This window comes from Anopheles gambiae, chromosome X (genome assembly GCF_943734735.2).
Source record: "Anopheles gambiae chromosome X, idAnoGambNW_F1_1, whole genome shotgun sequence".
In the NCBI taxonomy this organism is placed as follows: Eukaryota; Metazoa; Arthropoda; class Insecta; order Diptera; family Culicidae; genus Anopheles; species Anopheles gambiae.
Window position 1 is genome coordinate 16,040,100 of NC_064600.1, and position 21,987 is coordinate 16,062,086.

The window sequence follows — 21,987 nt, forward strand, 5'->3', positions numbered from 1 at the left end:
TTACAGTTAAACATTGATTGTGGGTAAAAAAACAAATGATATGTATTGTAGTAAGCAATGCATTGTTCTTGTACCAAAATAAATTATTTTGCGGACCACGTTTGTTGACGCCACGGACCTCAAGTTAAAGACCACTGCACTAACCAACCATTCTTGATCAATGACAATCTATCGGAGGGAGTGGTGTCCAAAAACCAAATATAAACCCAAGAATCTGTGCATTTAGCGATAGCCAATGAGTTAAGGGGTAGAAATGGGTAACATTCTGTCGGTGGGTCATTCATTATATCTGGCCATTTTATGGCTTGAAAGTGTGAGTTTTTACTTTTTTTTTGAAAGATTGCTAGTAATATTTCCAATGTACCCAGTAACCAGTGAAGATTTTTTACTGTTCAATTTTTACTTCGTCCTCCTCCACGGGGAGGATCTTCACTTCCTCCAAAAGTGGCCCAATGTGGTAATAAACATCATCTAATACAGCAATATATTTTTTTTAAAAAAAGCTCTCTTAACAGATTGAAACAAGTTCAACACGCCGAGGTTATACGGACGTCGGTTAGTATGGCGAAAACAGACTACTAAGATACAACAGCAAAATCTCGTGTAACGGTTACATCATGGAGCCATGATAACTTGATGAAAGTTGAGCTATAAAAATGATTCTAATCGATAGTAAAAGAGGGCAATATATTCTTGCATGTTTTAAATACTTCGAATCCCAGTCTTGAGAAATTATACTTAAAAAGTATCACATGTTTCAATGCCAGGCGAGCGTGAGAATACATAGCAATGTCATCTGCCCAAAAAACCAAACCAACCGAAACCAAAATGGTGTAAACGGCTTAGTAAACTCTAAATATTGAGAACCAATTATTTAATGGAACATGACCACGTGACCCGGGAATGCGATATTTAAACGCGTTAGCGCGTTCGTTAACTGCTCAACAATAGTCTTAATTGCATTCAGAAACCTGATCGTGCAATTTACATAAATGTTATTAATAGGAATATTACGCTAAAAGTGAGATAGACGAATACTTTTTGTGCACACGCACTCGTCAAATGATGTTGAAATCTTTTTATGTTTTTAAATCGTTTAGTTGGTATTGCACTCTTGTAACGCTTAATTTTTAGCAAATCGTATGAATTGATATCATTACTTTAATGCGGCCATGAATCGCCTTTTCCTGTAAAATATTCTGCTAGACAAATTCGTTTTGGACTCACTGTATTTTATGCACCGAAGAATTGTAGCGCGTTGATTCTGCAGCTTTCTGAGGACGTGCAGACTTGTGTGGATCCAACGGTGATCTAAAGTAGATGGCCGCACATGGTACTCTAGGATCAATGGCCTACGAATACGAAAAATACAGTAAGGATTCAAACCTCCTTAATTCATCAGTTCACACAATTTTGTTTTATCTATATTTGCTCGCATTACCACGCTTTTTCCGTTCCAACCGGCTTGCTTGAATAAGCCTAAATTTTGGCACTGTCTTGTGTTGATTAGGCACTGAATTGTGAACTAATAAGAAAAACGTACCTTTTAATGTAAAGAATAAACATGTAATTGAATGACGGGTCCGACCGGTCATTAGTTACCGTGTCTCGGTCGACGATCAGGCCCATTTTTCAGTTTTAGAAGTCACCTGCGAGATATGAGAATGAAACAGTTTCAACGTGCGTTTTTTTCATTATTTTTTTTATTTACAAATACTTCATAACAAACAACTGCTTGTGAGAAAATGGGGATTTGGAGAAGGAGATAGTTAGAGAAAGATCCAGAGAGAAGGTGAGAAAAAAGTAGTAGCTGCTTCGTACTAAATATTCTATGTTTGTGGGATGTTTAGCGGAGCCAAGTGTGGAGCTGTTTTTATTTTATTCTGGAAGAAATTTGAAGGAAAACATCCTTCCCACAGGGGAGTTTGTAGTGTGAAATAGATAGAAAGAGAAAGAGAGAGACAGAGCAAGAGTCCGTGGAGGAGTAATTCAACTTCCGGTATTATTAATAACAACTATTATTGGGGTTTGTTTTTTGTATTGCTACTTAAAAAAGTGATTCGATTCTTTTTTTTTCCTCACCCTTTTCTAAAATGTATGCGTATATCTGTTGTGTGTTGTGTTAACGTTCTATATCTTCGTAGGTATATTGCTTGTTTTCTGCAACACGCGTCAGTGTTTGTATGTATGCTTTGTTTATTATTGCTACAAGATCGTAAGAGTTGTGTCTGTGCGTCGACGCATTCAGATTAATCCAATGTGCTACAAAGTTTACGTCCTTTAAATCTGCGAAAAGCATATCCCCTCCTTGCGCACGCTGTGGCGCGGGATGAAAAAACTAATGTTAAAACATACTCCCATTGTAAAATTCTATTGTTTTTTTCTGCATTGTGTGTGTGTTTTTTTCTGTGTATCATGCTTCTCATAATCTATATAGTGCCTGCTTTTAGAACCTACAATACATATTGGTATTAGTGTATGCATGTGTGTGTGTGTTATAAGGTGCAAGATTGTGTTATTTAACGCTAAAACTAATATGTTAAACAAATACGTTAACAATAAGCTAAACACACAGTGTGTGAGAGATCGATCGGTTCTGGAATACTGCAACCACCGAACCCTCACTTGTGTTAATGGGTTGAAGAAGGCCCTGCACATATTTCATTTCATGGCCTCTCTGTGTGCTAGTCGTACCTACTTACTTTCGTACCGTCACATCTAACACTAAATAAGCATAATGTGCATCGCTGTAAACAAAACACAAACACAAAAAATCCCAAACAAATAAAAACGAATCAACTCGAGGAGCTTTCAGCTTCAGCCTTCGTGCTATCGTTGCTTTCAATTACGATCTAGAACGGAATGGTTTTCCAAGCAAGGACATAGAGGGAGGGAAACATAGAAGTGGGAACGATCCCGAACGATCGAGGAGAAAGGGGAACGCGGAACTTAAAAACATTGTTTAAAACGAAAAGCTTTGGTAAACGAGAACTCCGCTATTGGTGGTGGTGGTGGTGTCGGTGAACGGTGTTTCGTGTTGTCCACTTCAGGCGTGCTGCGTAACGGTTCATGGTTCGGCTGTTGCACCACCATCCGGCGTGGGCGTCGTCGGCTGCGGTTCCACCGCTGCCCTGCTGGTACCAGTCGGGGATACGGGCTTCGTCGCTGGCGGGACGGAAAGAGAAGCAGCCGAAGAGGGAGGAGGAGGCGTCGGTTGCTCCTGCGGTTGCGTGGCGGTCGGCGAGTGGGGTGACTTGGCGAGGGCCGGCAAGCTCGTGCGGCCAGCACCGACGCCGGACAGCTCGCTGCTGGAGCTAGCGTTGCGCGAATGTTGCACCGACCGGTCGTCCGGATCGGCATTGATTGCCTTTTGTACGAGCGGTGCCGGTGGAGCCTTGTTACCCGGCAGCTGGTGCGACGTTTTCGGCGTCATCTGCATATGGTATCTGAGCGAGAGAGGAAGAGGACATAAGATGGTATTACAGATCATGATAAAGTGAGTAAACATTAAAATGAAGCCGTCCGGTGCAATGTGCTTGTGATTAGGCATTTCATTTCGTTGTGTTTTTTGTCTTTCACTTTGCTTGTACTTCGTATTCAGGCCATTGATTCGAAGGCCCACTCTGACCAACTCTGGACGACTCCAACTACGGCCGACTCTGGATGACTCCGGACGATTACGGACGACTCCGGCCGCCTCCCGACGACTCCGGATAATGGTGGGCGGACCTACCTTCCGGAGTCGGTTCCGAAATTATCGGAGACAAACCGTAGTCGACTCCGGATTTTTACTAATTTTACCCATCGCTAATTCCAGCAATCTATTACAGGGTTTCCAAGCATCTTTCTAATGTGCACATCAATATTCACCCCCACCAAGATGTTTTTCAACAGCTGCCAAATGGTGTTGTTGAATCAAAATACAGTTTTTGTTCTTACACATGATTTTCAACACACCACAAAGAACTGTCACAACTCAATCCAGCTTGAAACGTGTAGAAAATCATTTGGAAGGACTGAAATTTCATTGTGATGCAAATACAACATTTGACATCTGTTGAAAGACATCTTGCAAGCAATGAAAAATGTTGTTGATATTGGAGATTGCCTCGGAAAACCCTGTATTTGATTCGAAACCCTGTATTGCCTGTATGCCATAAAACAAAATAGACTTACTTGTAAATATTTTCCGTACTCTCGACGACACCCTGCGTTAGATTAAGGCTGCGACCCTTCATGCCCGTCTCCTTGGCCGGCGGGGACCACCAATTGACGACCCGTCCAACCAGCGGCACCTGTCGCAGTATGCCCTCCTGCCACAGCTTTTCCTCCGCCTCGCGCTGCAGATCGATGGTTGCCGCCTCGATGCCCTTCTTCAGGATTTCTGACATCGTGTCGAGAATTTTGGAGTTCTCCTGCACGACGCGCGCCGTCTGCACGACCAGCTCCAGCAGCTCCTCAACATCCGTCTCGCTGGTCACCATGCCGAAGCTGAGGAGAAGAGGAAGAACAAGACAAGCTTTATATATGCAAAGTTTCGATGCACACGCTTCAGCCCTGTCAACACCTACCGTACACAGATCAACCCATCGCTGCTTTCAGCGTGGGAAAATGCACTATCGGTTGCCTGCAGCGCCTCGACCAGCGCCGTGTTGAGCTTGTTCAGCTCACCCTTCGCCTGGTCGGTGAGGAGCGTCTCCCAGCCCTCTGGCACGTAGTAGACGCCGCCGAGGCCGGCCCAGTCGTGCAGCTCGATCAGCCGCAGGACGCCGCTCGCCGCCACCAGCTGCTGAAACCGGGCCCGGTGTCGGATGGTGGAGTGCAGTATCTCGATCTGCGTCTCGATGCAGCCGGCAAACGTGAGCAGCTGGTCGGGCGTTAGCCGGGGCACCTGCTCGCCGTACCCGGGCACGAACGGGCAGTAGCGGATGCAGATGCCGTGCTGCTCGTGCTCGATCATTTCCAGGCTGAGCTGGCCACAGTCGCGCAGCAGTATCTGGCCGAGCCAGCTGTTGAGCCGATCGTAGTACTGCGCGTTGGAGGGGTTTTTCTCCACGGTTTGGTATGCCGGTTTCGGTTCGTCGGTCGCTTCTGGCGGCGATGTTGCTGGCGCTGCCGTGGTTGAAGTCGTAGTGGTCACCTTGGCTGGGGCCTGGTCAGATTCCGATTCCGTTCGGTTGCGCGTATCCGTGTGGCCATCGAACTGGAACAGTAGCACCGGTATACTATGGTCGAACAGCATCTAAGAGTAAAAACGGAAATGATTACGATTACGATGGAATAAATTTTTCAAATCTTTTCCATGATGAGTTGATTTTACCAGATTAACAAAATATTGCTGTAACAGTAATCGAATTAAGCGGTCGCTGAATCTATCGCTTATTTCACAGCGAAAACAGCACCATTCATTGGCGTTCCTGGAGTGTCCAACTGGACTATGAGGGACGCTGTGAGTTGCTTGGCATCGAGACATTGAAGCAACGGAACTGCAACGCTCAGAGGCTGTTTGTCGCGGAACTTCTTGACAATCGAATTCGACTCGCCCGCGCTTCTTTCAAAGCTCAACATGTATGTACCGCCGAGATCCCTACTCGACGTGGAGGACGCCGCACTCGCTTTGGCTCCTCTGATCCGTGCGACCTTCTTCCTTCTTCTTGTTTTTGGCTCAACAACCGTTGTCGGTCAAGGCCTGCCTGTACCACTTGTGGGGTTGGCTTTCAGTGACTTTTTCGATCACCCCCCCCCCCCCCTCCCCAATAGCAGGATAGTCAATCATACGTATGGCGGCACGGTCTATTTGGGGCTTGAACCCATGACGGGCATGTTGTTAAGTCGTACGAGTTGACGACTGTACCATGAGACCGGCCAACGTGTTAATTATTTTACTTAAGACTGAACGTGACAAATCGATGACCGAAACGTGACTTTCATGTAATGAATGTAAGCGAATTCGCTTCAAGTGGGCCACTCACGGTCCGCTGAATTTTAATTAATAAATAACAAATAACGAATAACAAATTTTCTTATTGTTTAACTAATTTTTGTTTTCTAGAACGTTGAAAATTGTTTTTCTATTTAATTATTTTATGCCAACAAATTTACACCGTATTTCTACTACCGCCTACTCGTGCAGAACCATACATTTTGTATGTGGCATTGTAGTTTTGCGGATTCAATAGCTAATAACTGTTGATCTGCTTGTTGTATTGTCCTCAATATTTTATCAAAGCTTCATCTTCTTGTTGTTTAACGAAACATATTTTTTATGTAATTTTTAAATTTGTTTTTCTATTCATTTTTGTAAGCCAAACATTTTGTATGGAAGTTTGTAGTATTGCGGATTGTAAGGCTTATAATTTTCGTTCTAGACAACAGTTGTCAGAAATTTGCGTTATGTTGTTAACTTACGAATAAGGTATAGTATTTTTTTAAATCAGCGCGTTCTTTTTCTGTTTGCCGAACAACTTACGTCGTCATACCGGTCTATACAGGCTTTAGAGTTTTTTTTTTCAATTTTTTAGTGAGTTGTAAAGGCTACGGGAGGCAGTTCATACTAGTGATGGGCGGGTCGATCCGAACCTATCGGGTCGGAGCCATCCGTAAGCGACCCGGAGTCGTTCGGGTCGACCCGAAAGGTACAAGTAGGTTCAGTGGGTGCAACGACTCCGGTAGGTGCGAGAAAGCATAAGCGACTCCGACCCGTTGGTGCGGCGAGTTCGGGTCGGGTCGGGTCGGGTCGGGTCGGATTGAACCTATCTCGACAGGTATGTTTTTAAGTCGTGTGAGCTGACAACTCAATAAAAGGCCCATCATGGGTTCAAGCCTAGAATGGGCCGTCCTCTCGTAGCAAGGACTTATTATCCGGGTTCGTGAAACTGAATAAGTCTCGAAAGCCTGTAAAGCCTGGAGGCATGCCGCATAGGACGTTACGCCAAATAGAAGAAGAAGAATTAAATAAAACGATAAATTTAGTACCACAAGGTGCCTTTAGATGTTAGGTGTTCATAATACAATAACGTTGACGAATGATAATGCATTAGGCGAAAACGTCTTTGTTATGCAATTTTTAATAAAAAGAAAACATTTCAATAAAAATAATGTTGTCAAAAATTTGGCCGAAAAGTTCATTAAAAATTCATTTAAAGTATTATTAAATTATTAAAAACTTAAAAAATAGCAAACATATTTTTTTTAGGACGAGAATTATAAGTTTTACAATCTCCAATACTTCAAACTCCCATACCAAATGCTTGGCTTACTCGTGTAGGCGGTCGTAATATTTTTTTGAGGAAAAATGAATGGATTTTTTTCAAAATTTCATAAACAATATTTTGGGATAAACAACAAGAAGATGCAGCAAATAAACAAAACAATAAACAAATTCATGCCAATACGACAAGCAGATCAAAAGTTATTAGCTTTTGAATCCGCAAAACAGCTATCTCCCATACAAAATGCGTGATCCTACCCGTGTAGGCCGTCGCAGACTGGTAAAGGGTACAAATTGAAAGAAGAAAAAAATATATTTAAAAATATGATTATTTTTTGAACGAAGTAGTGTAAAACATATTTTCCAGGCATTCTATGAATGTCAAGTCTGTACGACTTTTCTATCAAAAGATATTAAAAAATAAAAGTGCAAAGACTACCCAGGGAGGCGGTGCTTGACACTAGGGTTATAACAACAATCAGGGGATTTTTTTTTAAATTTTCAAATGTGAACATATTTATGAAACATATAAAAAAGAAATCAACTAATTTGCATGAAAATAATAAGCACAGCAGGCGCTTATATTGGCTATCGCTTAGTGTTTTAGCGGTCCGCTACATTTGACTTTTAAATATGTTGTTAGCTATCCATCGCCGTTCTGTCTTACATTAACAAGTCTCCTTGTTCATAAATTAGCTTCATCTGGTCACGTTCTTTTTACTTTGAAAACGTTGAAATAATAGAGAAAATGTTTCAGCGCAGAAGAAATAGTTAAATAGGATCAAATGTTTGGATGTCCACCAGTAAATAGTGTACGGTAATTTATATATTTTTTTCTTCTCCTTTGGCTCAACAACCGCTGTTAGTCTGTCTGTACCATTAAATGTACTTCTAAATAGCTTAAAGATCATGTTGTTCGATGAAACGGCGTTCCAAATCAGGTTGCAAAAATCCATAATGATTTTGAACAATTCTTCTAATTATTTGAATGTTTTCTATAAATGATTGCAAACCTCCATAGTTCCATTTCAGTTGCATTTTTGAATCAAGTATTTCATTAATCAACTATTCTACTTTACGCTATTGCACTTGAGCGTAAAAGCGACATTCTATGGAAAACTCCAAAAAGTGTTTCCACTAATGAAATTCAACAGGACCATATAATGGAACACTAAAATAGTTACAAAAAATAAAGGAATCTATCAAATTCGATAATTCGATCGATTTGCGCGTACTGCTCATAATTGCTGTGTTTAATTCAAACTTCTGTATTGAGGAATCTAGTAAAAAAGTAAATGAATTGTTATTTGAAAATCCTAGCAATCAGATCCAATGATTGTTTTCGTTATGAAATATTACTTATTATTAAATTAAATTAAATTAAATTATACTTACATTGTAATTGGCAGCACCTTCAAGATAGTATCGATACTGGTCGCTGGAGTCATGAGCTGCCACTTTGCTCTGTGTGTGTGTGCGTAATAAAAAAAAGACGACAACAGCGATTAACAAAACTACCAGACGAAAAACAGGTAACAACATACCAGCACATTAATTCCCTCGAATTGTAGCAATATCTTGCCCAGCGCCTGGCACGAGTCGAACGCGGAAAAGATGCGCTCGATCACGGTGTCAGCGCCGAGCGCTTGCAGCACCGCCCAAACGCTCAGGCAGGACACCCGATTGGACAGAATCGGGTCGCTGTCGAAGACGGTGCTCGGTTTGGCGGTGATCGTGCTCGGTTTGTGTACCAGCACGGACGGTACGCCGGTCAGCCCGAGCCAGCTGTTAAGGCTGAGCGTGAATGAGTTGGGCATACGTTTCGACTGAAGAACAGAGGGAAGAAGGGTTCCGTACCCCGTTGTTTCTTTTAAAAAAAAATCCTAATTTGTGTGTACCTGGTGAAACGTACCTTGCCCATCCACGTGGCGGTGAGGGCGAGCCCGGCGAGCCCGAGCCCCTGGCAGTGCAGCCACATGCGCTGGGCGGCGCAGATCGTGCTGAGCGCGAGCAGATCGTCCGATACGCCGGTGAGCGGGCTGCCGACGGTCGCGAACAGCAGCAGCGGCTGCCGCCCGGCCGCCTCATCCATCGTGAGCATGCTGTCGAGCTGCTGCAGGTCCATCCGGCCGCCGCACCCGTCCGGTGCGTCCTCGGCCCGCTGGCACGGCACGACCCGAATACAGGACAGCGGTAGGCCCAGGTACCGGCAGGCATGCTGCACCGTGTACAGCTGGGCCAGGTCGGCCAGATAGATCGTGTGGGCGGCGGTGGGAGGTCGCGCGTCGGCCCTCGCCTCGCCCTGCTGTTGGATCAGAGCGAGCCGTATCGCCTGCAGCGTACACTCCGCCTCGTCCCGGCAGTAGTTCGTGTGGCAGTCGGCGAACTTGAACAGCCCCCCGAGCCACCGGGCCGCGTCGGTGGCGAGCCGCGACACGACCCGGGCCAGCTGGTGCCGCTCGAGCGCCCCGAGGTAGGCGGCGGTCGAATGCTGCAGTATCGCCAGGTGGGACGCTTCGTCGAGCGGCGGCAGCACAAACTCCTGCTGGTCGGTGCCGCCGTCCTCCTCCGGCAGCAGGGTGGCGAGCAGATGCTCCAGCGAGGCCAGCACCTCGGCGTGCGGCTTTCGGGCCAGCTCCAGCCCGTACACCCCGGACGCGGCAGACGCCGACCCGGAGGACTCTTCCGACGAGTCGCGCCGCTGCTGTGACGTGGGTGGCTGTGACGGTTGTGGTTGCGGTTGCGGTTGCGCTTGCTTCTGCCCTGCCCGAACGTACTCCAGATGGTTCAGCATGCCGGAGGCCTGCGTCTCAATCTCGGCCAAGCTGGACCGAACCTGTCGGTGGAAAGCGGAGGGGAGAAGAATGTTGTCAGTGATCGGGGGGCCCACGTCAGGAGGCGCGCTGCTGATGACGCTGCTCTTACGATCGAAGCCGCTATCTCCGTCTGCTGCGTTTGCACCTCTCGCGTCGCCATCGACGGTTCCTCCTGGCCCGGGTCGGTCGGGCCCGTACCCCCGTCCACCTCCGGTTCCTTCATCCGGCACCGTCCTACGGGTTAAAATAAAACAGCCACAAAAACACGCAAACACACGGGAGGTCTGCGTTCGGCGCGGCGGGGTGAGTAAAGCACGGACACTTTTGCTCTGTGCGAAACGGTACGGGATTATTTATGTGGCAAAAACGTCATCGAAACCAATACACAGCCGTGTCGGGGGCTGCAAAACGCCACGGATAAGCCGTACGGCGCGGGTTGACGTACGGGTTAGGTTAACATTGACCGGTTTGCTTGACTCGCTTTGTAGTGTTTCGGCGCTACTGTAGTGTGGAAAAAATGAAAATAACCAGTGGAAAACTGTGAGATTATTTTTCGAAGCTTATCGAAGCGCATACGAAAAAAAGGATAAATTGTTGACACCGATTTCGATGCACGGAGCTTCTCATGATAATTGCAAAAAAATCATTTTTCTCCAAACTTTTATTAAACAACGAAAGCTTTCTCAAATTACTTGCTTTTAACGTAAAATGAAGTAGAACGGAATAAGTTTGTATAACGTATAAAAATATATGATAAAAATAGTTCATGTTTACTTCTTGCTTCCGATGGGAGCGGGTTCGACACCCTTGGCACAATTATTCCCAAAATTGCTGTACGTCAGCTGTTTACTGTCAAGCCGGCTGCGGACGTGTGAGCGTGAGCGAGACAAACAGCATGCCATCTGTCGTGTGTTGCCGATTTTGTCGACAGGTTTGGTTTGTTGTGCTTTGTGCGCATTGAAAATGATGTATAGGCGAAAGGCCATGAGAGTGACAAAATGCTGACAAATTTTTCAAAACGTGAGCTTTTGTCTCTTTTTTGAGCTTTTGTCATAATTTTGTAACCTGGAGCAGCACGGAAAAAAAGATGACAAAAGTTGACAAACAGTGACAAAATTTGACGTCCGCGAAAAAGCATAAACAAACAACTATTTGGCGCAGTTGTGACCCATTGCTACGATAATAGTGCTAAAATGCATGATTCTAATTGATTTATGTACCTATTTCGTGCTTTTTAAACAAAATATCGATGATTTTCAGAAGTTGGAGCTTTTTGTCGTTCTTGTGTATGTTTTTGGTGCGGCCACGAGAAAAGCTCTTTTTGCAGTTGACAAGCAATTTTGACAAAGTTGAAATTTTTTCAACATTTTGTCAGCTCCGTGGCCACGCGTTAAATGAAATTCTTTTTTGAAGCTTTTTATGTACAGTAGAACGTCGATTATCCGGGTAGCTCAGGACCGGACGGTTGCCGGTTAATCGATTTGCACGGATAATGGTCGAAGAAATGTCAAATTCTTATAAAAATTATAAATGATATTTATAATTTATATATTTTAAATATATTAAATATATTTTATGATTAATTTACTTTGAATCAATCGATTAATCGTTAGTAGAATATTATTTTAATCAATAACTATAGGTTTTACAACTCTTCATGAACAAAAATGAATTTCGAAAACACCACTAGACACTACAGAGCTGTACAAAAAACTGGTTGCCCACTTGGCTAACGCTGCAAATGTTCGCTGTACGCTTGAACGGTTAAACCGTCCGCCGGTTAATCCGCCCCCGGATAATCGACGTTCTACTGTAATTTGACACATCGAATGTCAAATACAAAATAAATTCCCTTTTGGTCGAATTATAAAAACCATTTTAACCGTAGAGTTGGCAACCAGATTTACACACGTAAGTTGGCAACCGGCATACCCGGGTATTCCACACGTTTTGATGCAAAAAATTAACGATTTTCATAGGTAAACAATGCTTTCTATATTTTAATGCTGTAAGCAAGTAAAGCCGACCATATATTCTCTTCTATTTCATTTATTCATTAAGTTTTTTTCATTTTAATATAAAAATAACGGTCATATTGAAATTTGGAATCGCTTGAATTTGACTCGAAAATAAGCACAATACGAAAAGAGGAAGAAGAGAAACGTCATTCTTCATACAAAATGTATGGAATACCCGGGTATGCTGGTTGCCAACTTACGTGGTAAAGTTAAAAAAAAATCAAAATAAAATACTTACAGGCTGTTTAAAATTACAATTTATGCACCAAAAAATCATAAATTAAAAGTTGGGAGGCTACGGAAAATTTCAGGTCAATAAAAGCAATGAATCAAAAGTTATGGCAGTTTAAAGTTGAAAAAAATACCCGGGTATCCGGTTGCCAACTTAAAGGTTAATAGGTACAAAATCGTAATCTTTAGTTGAAATCCGATCAACCAACTAATTTAGTCGTTAAAACCTACCTCTTCAATCCAAATTATACGAAAATTATCTATAATCTGTCTGAAAACCTCGAAATTTGATATACGAAAATAAAAAAAAAATACGCTGTTGCCTCGAGTCCACATTAATAGCGTATATCAGGGGTCACTTGTACGTGTGTATAAAAGTCGACCTTGCACCTGTCAGCCCTACAATCTGACGTGTATCGCGTACTGTTGGACAGTTTTGAGTCGACATTCGGAACAGCCTTTGGCTCTGGAGTCGGACGGGGCCTGGAGCACATATCCCTGCACACACAACCGATATCATTGAACCGGACCAGTCCGGTGGTGTCCTTGGCCGAGCAATCGATTAGTAAATACAGTATCGTCGTGGTCCATCGAAAAGCGGTGGTGGTGGGACGCGAAAAAAGGAACTTTTCTTACAGTTTGTTTACCTTACGAGACGCCCTCCGGCTACGGCTAGGAAGCAGCGTAGCGGAAAGCAGAATGGCCGCCGCCGGGCAGGGAATGTTACTGCTGGTGGCCCTCTGTCTGTTCGCGTCGGTCGCTGGTGTCGATCGAAACAATTTCAAAACCTGCGAGCAGAGCAGCTTCTGTCGGTAAGTGTCGGAAAACCCTCTGTCCCCTCTATCTGTGTGAGTGTGTAATATCCTTGATTTCTTACATCCCGGTTACTTTTCCATGTGTGTGTGTGCGTTCTATGCAGCCGGCTGCGCTCACTGGAACCGCAGACGAGCGAGTTCGAGGTGCTGCCCCAGTCCCTGCAGCAGTTCAAGCAGTACATTACGCTGACGCTCGTGCACCAGCGCACCCGGCATGAGTACGTGCTGAAGCTGGCCTGCCTGAAGGGGGCCGGCTCGTTCCACATGCAGGTAGACGAGCGGGAGCCGCTGAGCGTGCGGTACCGGGTGCAGGAGGCGCTCGTCCAGGAGCCGCAGTACGCCTCGACCAAGGTGGAGAGCACGTCCGGCACGCTGATCATGGTGGCGTGCGGCGAGGCGCCCGACGTGAAGGCAGCCGTCCAGGTCGCCCCCTTCAAGGTGGACTTTTTCCAGCAGGGCAGGCTGGTGGTGACGGCCAACGGCAAGGGCATGATGCGGTTCGAACATTTGCGCCGCAAACCGGAACCAAAGACCGAGCAGCAGCTGCAGGAGGAGGCGGCGGCCGACCGCGGCGAGCAGAAGGAGGATGGCGGTGAGCAGCAGGCTGAGCCGGCCGACGACGATCCGGGCGCGTGGGAGGAAAACTTTAAATCGCACCACGACTCGAAGCCGAAGGGCCCGGAGGGGCTGGCGCTCGACTTTACCTTCCCGCAGGCGAAGGTGCTGTTCGGCGTGCCGGAGCATGCGGACTCGTTTGCGCTGCGGCACACCGCCACCAAGGGCACGGATCCGTACCGGCTGTACAATCTGGACGTGTTCGAGTACGAGCTGAACAACGGGATGGCGCTGTACGGCTCGGTGCCGGTGGTGTACGGGCATGGCGAGACGGCGACGGCCGGCGTGTTCTGGCTGAACGCGGCCGAAACGTGGGTGGACGTTTTCAGCGCAAACCGGGACACGGACGTGGTGTCGTCGCTGGTGAACCTGGTGTCGTGGAACAGCCAGACGGAACCGCCGGCGGCCAACTTCATCTCGGAGAGCGGCATCATGGACGTGTTCGTGCTGCTCGGGCCCGGCCCGATCGATGCGTTCCGCCAGTACACGGACCTGACCGGGAAGGGGCCGCTGCCGCAGCTGTACGCGATCGCGTACCACCAGTGCCGCTGGAACTACAACGACGAGCGGGACGTGGAGATGGTGTCGGCCAAGTTCGACGAGTACGACATCCCGATGGACACGATGTGGCTGGATATCGAGTACACGGACGGGAAGCGGTACTTCACCTGGGACCATCACAAGTTCCCCCATCCGGTCGAGATGATCCGCAACCTGACCGGGCTCGGGCGCCACCTGACGATCATCATCGATCCGCACATCAAGCGGGACGGCGGCTACTTCTTCCACAACGAGTGCACCGACAAGGGCCTGTACGTGAAGAACAAGGACGGCGGCGACTACGAGGGCTGGTGCTGGCCCGGCTCGGCCAGCTACGTGGACTTCTTCAGCCCGGACGCCCGGCGCTACTACGCCGACCAGTATCTGCTGACGAACTTCCGCGAGCAGGCGGAAACGGTCGGCATCTGGAACGACATGAACGAGCCGTCCGTCTTTAACGGACCGGAGGTGACGATGCTGAAGGACAACCTGCACCACGGCGGGCTGGAGCACCGGGACGTGCACAACCTGTACGGGCACATGCAGCTGATCGCCACGTTCGACGGGTTGCTGCGGCGGGGCGAAGGGCGCCTGCGTCCGTTCATTCTGACCCGATCACACTTTGCCGGCAGCCAGCGGTACGCGGCGGTCTGGACCGGCGACAACATGGCCGAGTGGGGCCACCTGCAGGCTTCGATCAAGATGTGCCTGTCGCTGGCGGTCGCCGGCATCAGCTTCTGCGGTGCGGACGTCGGCGGCTTCTTCGGCAACCCGGACGGCGAGCTGTTCTCGCGCTGGTATCAAACGGGCGCGTTCCAGCCGTTCTTCCGCTCGCACGCCCACATCGACACGAAGCGGCGTGAACCGTGGCTGTTCCCGGAGGACGTGCGGCTCGTGATACGGGACGCGATCCGGAAGCGCTACCGGCTGCTGCCGTTCTGGTACACCGCGTTCTACGAGCACGAGCGGCGCGGCCTGCCTATCATGCGGCCGCTGCTCGCCCACTACCCGGCGGACGTGAACGCGTTCGCGATCGACCATCAGTACCTGCTCGGCGACCAGCTGCTGGTCGCACCCGTGCTCGACCAGAAGCAGCAGCGCAGCCGCGACGTGTACTTCCCGGTGCGGGCGGACGGCCAGGGCGACTGGTGGTACGATTGGGACACGCAGCAAAAGCACACCAGCACCGGCGTGGAGGCGATCCCGGTCGACAGCTACAAGGTGCCGGTGTTCCAGCGCGGCGGCACGATCATCCCGACCAAGGAGCGGATCCGCCGGGCGTCCACGCTGATGCGTCACGATCCGTACACGCTGACGGTGGCGCTGGACCGGGAAGGCCGGGCCAAGGGCACACTCTACATCGACGACGAGGAGAGCTACGAGTACCGGCACGGCCACTACCTGTACCTGGAATTTGAATTCCGTGACGGTGTCCTCAGCAGCCGGTAAGTTCCTTTTCTATGCTCCATCCCGTTCGGCCACTTGGCGTAACGTCACACCGTTTTATGAACCATTTTATTAAATCATTCGTATCGCTCCTTTCTTTTGTGCTGCTTGCAGGAAAATCGACATGACTGCCAGCTACAAGACGGACACGTGGCTCGAGCGGGTGGTTATCGCCGGGCTCGGCAAGCAGCCGACGGCGGCCACGCTCTACACCGACGCGTCCGGCGCTGCCAGCGGACGGTTGCATCTCGAGCGGGACGGTGACGTCGTGACCGTGCGCAAACCGGGCGTCTCCATGCGCGATGCCTGGTCGATTCGGCTCGATTTCTAAGGGAGGAAGGAGTGGGCTATGGAGCTGGTTGGAACACAATTTTATTAGCTAAACTCAATCATTTACTGTGGATGCCTTTCGATTCGAAATGGTACCACTATTGCACAGTGAACAACGGCTATACAAAGCTTGAAAGCTTTTATGCTTGATGCTTTTATTATCACTTTTGTCATTGATTTTTGGTAGTGCTCAACAACAACAAATAGGATAATCACTCACGCTCTTTTCACGCAGAAATAATTTAAAAACAAACATCGCGCTCACGCGGCCATGAGCCGACGTATGGAGTGGAGTCATGATAATTTTCACAGTCATTTTTTTCGTTGTAATCAAACGAAATAAAAATTAAAACAGTTACAGTCGTTTGTCCACTGTGCACTGATGTAGTGAGAGAATGTGACCTTGGGTGGAATGAATTTTCGTACGAGAACATTAATAATAGACCAGCGAGAGGAAACTACTGAGCTCACCGCTCATTCACCAGGAAGCACTGTGTCCCGGACGGAACTGAGGAAGGAAGGGAGAGAGAGAGTTAGAGAGTTTGGAAAGGGACTTACAAAATTATGTGACCAATTCCGAGAGTAGAATTTTCAATAAAGCAATCGCTTTCCACAATCATATTTTTGTGTTGTTTGTTCCATTTATTATCGAACAAGAAATGCACATCCAGCATCCAGTTTGCTCCAGCAGCAAGAATTGGACTGAGAATCGATGCTTCGTTTTCGTCGTCGTACCTGCTTGCCGGAGGCTCAGTCAGGGCCTAACTGGGAGGCAATATATTGACGACGACAATCTCCAGGTGGTAGAAGAGTTCTGCTATCTTGGGACAACGACATCTAGAGCGAATTCCGGAGACGCATACCAGTGGCGGGAACTCGGAATCGGACCTACCCGATTCCGATTCCGTGTTCACAATCAATTCCGGAGTCGATTCCGATGCTGGAATCGATTCCGGAGTTGGCTCCGGAATCAGAATCGGCCCCGGAATCGGAATTTGATTCGGTTACGGGAACAGAATTTACTCCAGAATGAGAATCAGTTCTTGAATTGAAATAAGAAGTTTCAGAGGCGAAATCAGTCTGGGAATCTCCATGAGAATGTATCGTACACAAGTAAATTTGGATTATTTGCGGCTATCAATACGTAGCATCATTGTCTGCGCCTACACGCGAGGTCCAAAACAGCCGAAGTCATACAAAATCATGAAAAAGTCTGCGCCCGTTTGTTCCGGTGTCCTCGTGAAGTTTACCGAGCCGAACCGAATAGTTGTGTTCGATAAACATGTGAGCGTATCAGGTAGCAGCATTTGTACTGCTTACCTGCCGTATGCCGCTGTGACAACGCATCAAAAGGACATTTGTAGGCGTGAGGAAATTTTTCTTTGTCTCTTTTGCCTTGTCCTTGCCTTTAGATCCTGATGAGTGAAGCATGCATACCTTTCGGGTACGTTCGGGGTATAAGCTCTGTCCCTCTCATGTTAATGGTGAAGATAGAATCGTATGCCATCGGCTCTGCATTCGGGCGTGGGCAGGCCCGTGGACGCTGTCTGTTCGCACGCATTTGTATCCAAATACCTATTCTTATGTATATGCCGAAACCAACTTCGATCTTGAAGCCAATTCCGAATCTGAAACCGAATCCGATTCCGGAGCCGATTCCGATTCTGGAGCCGATTCTGGAAACTGATCCCAGACCTACTACCCGAAATCGATTCCAGAAATCTTCGGAGCTAGCCGGAATCGATTTCTACGAAAACTTCATTTTTCCCATCACTAGTGCATACTATGGGCTTTACCGACTGCTGAGATCCAGAAGACTTCGAACCTGCACGAAATGTGAGACATATCACACATTAATTCGCCCGGTGGTGAACTCTATGAACGTGAGCCTTGGACCATTCGAGCGAAGGATGCAAACATTCTGTGAGTTCGAACATGGAGTTTGAAGGAGAAGCATGGACCACGAGCTTGCTGAGCTATACGGCGAACCGAGCATCCTGATGGTGGCGAAGGCTGGCAGGATACGCTGGGGCTGGGGCATGTTATGAGGATGCCGGGTTCATACCCCTCCAAGAAGAAGTTCGACAGTTATTCCCAGTTCGGCATAAGGCGCAGGGGAGTACAGCGAACATGATGACTGGATCAGGTGAAGAGGGACCTGCCGGAGATCGGGTGTCTCTACATGGATGAGAGGCTGCAACTAGGGACCGAGCATCCTGGAGAATCATTGTTTAATTGACCGGGCCATGTCACGACGGCGTGAATAGGGCAACAAGATAAAGAGAGAGAGAGAGAGAGTTCCATTATCAATATTGATTTACAGGTTTTTGCACTGCAAGGCGTACTTGGGCTCCGTTCGGTGTTGTAGGAGCCGGCACACTTATCTAATACAGAGGTTTCCAAACTACGGCCCGCAGGCCGCAACCGCCCCTCGAAAGCCTATTATGCGGCACTTGGCAACTGCGTGAAGGTTAAAAGAAATAGTTAATTGTGACTATTTTTAAAGAAAACGTAATTGTTGCTTTTTAGAGACGTAGACCAAGCTTAAATAATAGAAAGCTATAGGAGTTTGTATATTATTTTAGTATTTTTTTTATAAAGACGAAATTGAAATGTTCGCATTAGATACAGGCAAAGGAAAAATGGCGCTCAACACCATTATATGTGAAGCAATGCGGCCTACGAACTGAAAAGTTTGGGGACCCCTGATCTAATAGACTATTGGGCCGTTTATTATCTGCCGTTTTACTTCGTTGGGGGTGTTTATGTTAAATATGGTCAAACAATCAGTTGAAGTACGCTTCGGCTTCCCACCCTGATGGATTCGACAGTTGAAGAGAGATCAGAGACCCTGATGGATGGACCTATTATCTCCTTACATGCCTACATGTGGCAGGGTGGGTCACACACACAAACACCGCTGTCAAGTGTTGTGCACTTCTCGATAGCTTGAACCTTCCCGTATCTCGAAAGTAGATAACGAAGCTGCAATAGTGACCACACTGTGCTGTGAGTTGAGCTTCTTCGTCGATCTTATTCGAGGTTAGTCTAACAAGGGCGTGTGTTGAATTCGTTATTGTTTGGTTGTTCCGCTGATCCCTAGAGCTTACGGTTGTCAGCATTCGTCACCGCTGTGCCTCCGATACGGTGGCATTCAATAGTCTGATAGCATTGATTGCCCTGTCCGCACAAACAACATAAGCTTAACGATGGTACAACCAACCGATCGAAGCCACCAATGGCGTTTTAATATCGCAATGTCCCATATATTTATTGGCAGCGTTTAGTTTCACCATTTTTATCCACATCCTCCACAACCGGGGCAGGCGATTATTTGCCCATAAGTTCGCGCTGTTGACAGTTGCTTGCGCTCCGCCCCCGGGACGCTGGTATAGAGCGAGAATTATTTAAATTCATCCATGCCTAAAAACGCTAACCTTGTTTCTGTCACCCAACAACCTCCAAGGCACACACATACACATACAAGCGCACCCGATCAAGCCGTGGATCCGATGGAGGATGCATACATTTAGGCGCGTTCGGTTTTGGGCCGGGCGAACGGTCGGACTTTTGCCATCAAAACCGGTCCGTTTTTATGATTAGTTCGTGTCTGTGTGTTAGTCACCATTGCCGGCGCATTGTGATTGACAATAAATTTACTGCACCCTGTCCCTCGCGTCCTGTGTGTTTGCATTGTGGGTATGCCAAAAACAAAAACAAAAAAAAAAAAAACAGAAAAAATACCAAAAAACCAAAAAGTATGTACATCGAAGGGACCGAAGCTTTCGGCCAAAAGTTGATATCGCGGGTGCGCGAGAATGTCTCGTAACACAGTCTAGCCATAAATCAATTTTCCTCATTAATAACTAATTCGGGACCGATAAATCACTTCGTAATGATGCCTTTTTTTATTGCCCCTGCCATTCGCCAACTTTGTGGGCTTGGGTTTGGGTGTCGGTCCGTTGCGGATGCGCTCGCTGGAGTTACGCGTGGCGCCCCATGCTACTCCGACCTGTAGAGCGTCGGAAAGAAGCGAACAGAAGTGACAAGTGACTCCTGTGAGATGGACCGCACCTGCAGCAAGACACCGGATGGTCAGCGAATGTATAATTTTAATGCTGTTTGTTATGCTGTTAAGAGTTGTTAGGAGGGGTTACGAACTTCGAAAACTAAAATTATTATACTCAGTTGTTTATTGAAATTAATCTGAAGATTTAGTTTTTCACGTTTTATGTTCCACCGAAGTTCGCTCTTTGTCATTCGCAAACACATCCACCTGAATACTGAATTGAATTTGCTTTGCGGCAAACGTTTTACGATGCAAGTAAGCGGAGCGATCGTGTTAGTTTTGAGCAGAAACACATGATTCTATAATAAAAAAATCCTCTCCCGGTACAAACAAATACAAAAAAGGTAATAGATAATAGTAAATAAACCATACCGAGGGTACACTCCATTGCAGACCGGGCACGGTGACGACCGTTTCGAGTAGTGGGACAAGGCCTCGCGAATTGGAATACCCGCCGTGGACGACGGTGCTGTAAAATGTTTATTGCTCAAGTTGTTGATGTCGCTTGTAAAACAATCTTCTGACAGACCCCCCTCCCTGACGACTGGGTGAAATCGAGCGTTGAGTAATTTATTGCCAATAGGTTTAGCGGGTTTTTGTTTGTTTGTTTGTATGTTCTGGCCTGTGCTCAGTGCGTTTTTGGTGACTAGTTGGCTAGTGTAAGTTTGGCGTTGACTTTGCGTTGCTGCCTTTGTGTCTTGCGGAATGGTTTTAGGCGTAACTAGCCACGTACTGTACTGTAGATAGGTACATGTTTTATGGCAAATTTTAAAGGTCTAAACTCGATTTGCGTCAAGCAATCAACTGGCAGACGTGAGCCGACACGATGTACCATGAAACAGTGACATCTGAAAATAGAAAATTGCATACTTGTAGGAGAGTATTGTTAACAAAAGTTATGCAGCATTACATTACGTGCATTCGTACAAAAATGTAAAGTCAAATAAGCATTTTAAGAACTTAGTGAAAGCATGACCGAACAATATGTTTTGCACGAATGTACTCTGAATTGTTCTAAATGGTATTTTCGTAATTTTCAATAACACACAACTGTAGGGATTCAGATAGGATTCAGATGAGATCGGTATCAATCAAATCAATATAAATTTCAACTAATCTAGAGCTCTATCTAAAACAAAGTTAGATGTAATTAGAATTAAGTTAGGAAGTAAGAAAGAATTAACTGTCTCTTTGATCCACAAACCACCGAGTACCCAAATAACCAGAATTGCTTAAGCAGCTCATTTTGGCACGCTAAAGATCGCTGCTCTAATTCGCCTTTTGCAGTAGATAAACAGCATCAAAGTTCCAGGCGGTCCTTCTAAATAGCGCCTAAGCAGCTTCCTTAAGCTACGGTGCCGGGGATTATTTTTCTTTGTGTTTTATTTTCAAGCAAGCGTCATCGATGAAATAAACAACAGGATTTATTTTGTTTGTGTACATGTGTTTATTTTTCAATCCTTAATATTCATAAATTACACGAAACGTATCACAATTTACTGTACAATCACAATCACTTGCTTCAAAATCCCTTCTTTAAAGAAATAATCTAACTTGTACAGCAGCAATGAGATGATTGGCGGCGTCTGTCTTTGACACTTTGACAAGACCCACCTTGTACCGATGTCATGCATTAAAAAGCTATGAAGTTCCACCAAGTTCGGTACACGTTCTAAACAAGCCTTAAAGTTCCATCATGAACCCTACACATAGTGTTAATCAGCCGCAAAGTTCCAAAGAGTACCATGTGCCTGTTAAAAAGCTCCATAGTTCCGCAAAGTACCGTCTATCTCTTAATCAGCCACAAAGTACGACATCAGAACGATTTTTCGTTAAACAGCCCTAAATCAGCTATAAAGTACGAGCTGGCTATTTGGGTAGTACGGTTGACTGTTTG

General features: G+C 46.6%; 2 protein-coding genes and 1 long non-coding RNA gene across 3 annotated transcripts; 1 reads left to right on the forward strand and 2 right to left on the reverse strand.

Annotated features, from left to right (window-relative positions):
- Positions 1-1,973: 1,973 nt before the first annotated feature.
- LOC1277374 (pyridoxal-dependent decarboxylase domain-containing protein 1) lies at positions 1,974-10,440 on the reverse strand. Its single transcript, XM_316831.6, has 7 exons — positions 10,136-10,440; positions 9,123-10,046; positions 8,755-9,036; positions 8,606-8,674; positions 4,572-5,242; positions 4,177-4,491; positions 1,974-3,446 (listed from the first exon to the last, which is right to left on the reverse strand). Exons 1-7 carry the CDS (start codon positions 10,247-10,249, stop codon positions 3,068-3,070), a joined length of 2,754 nt encoding a protein of 917 aa, XP_316831.6. The 5' UTR covers positions 10,250-10,440; the 3' UTR covers positions 1,974-3,067.
- A 2,220-nt stretch (positions 10,441-12,660) lies between these two features.
- On the forward strand, positions 12,661-16,642 carry LOC1277375 (neutral alpha-glucosidase AB). The gene is made up of 3 exons (XM_316832.6): positions 12,661-13,087; positions 13,195-15,690; positions 15,806-16,642. The coding sequence occupies exons 1-3, from the start codon at positions 12,975-12,977 to the stop codon at positions 16,020-16,022; spliced, it is 2,826 nt and encodes a 941-aa protein (XP_316832.5). The 5' UTR covers positions 12,661-12,974; the 3' UTR covers positions 16,023-16,642.
- A 754-nt stretch (positions 16,643-17,396) lies between these two features.
- LOC133393989 (uncharacterized) lies at positions 17,397-20,028 on the reverse strand. Its single transcript, XR_009766546.1, has 2 exons — positions 18,367-20,028; positions 17,397-18,237 (listed from the first exon to the last, which is right to left on the reverse strand). It is a non-coding gene; the product is annotated as an uncharacterized LOC133393989 (long non-coding RNA).
- Positions 20,029-21,987: the final 1,959 nt, after the last annotated feature.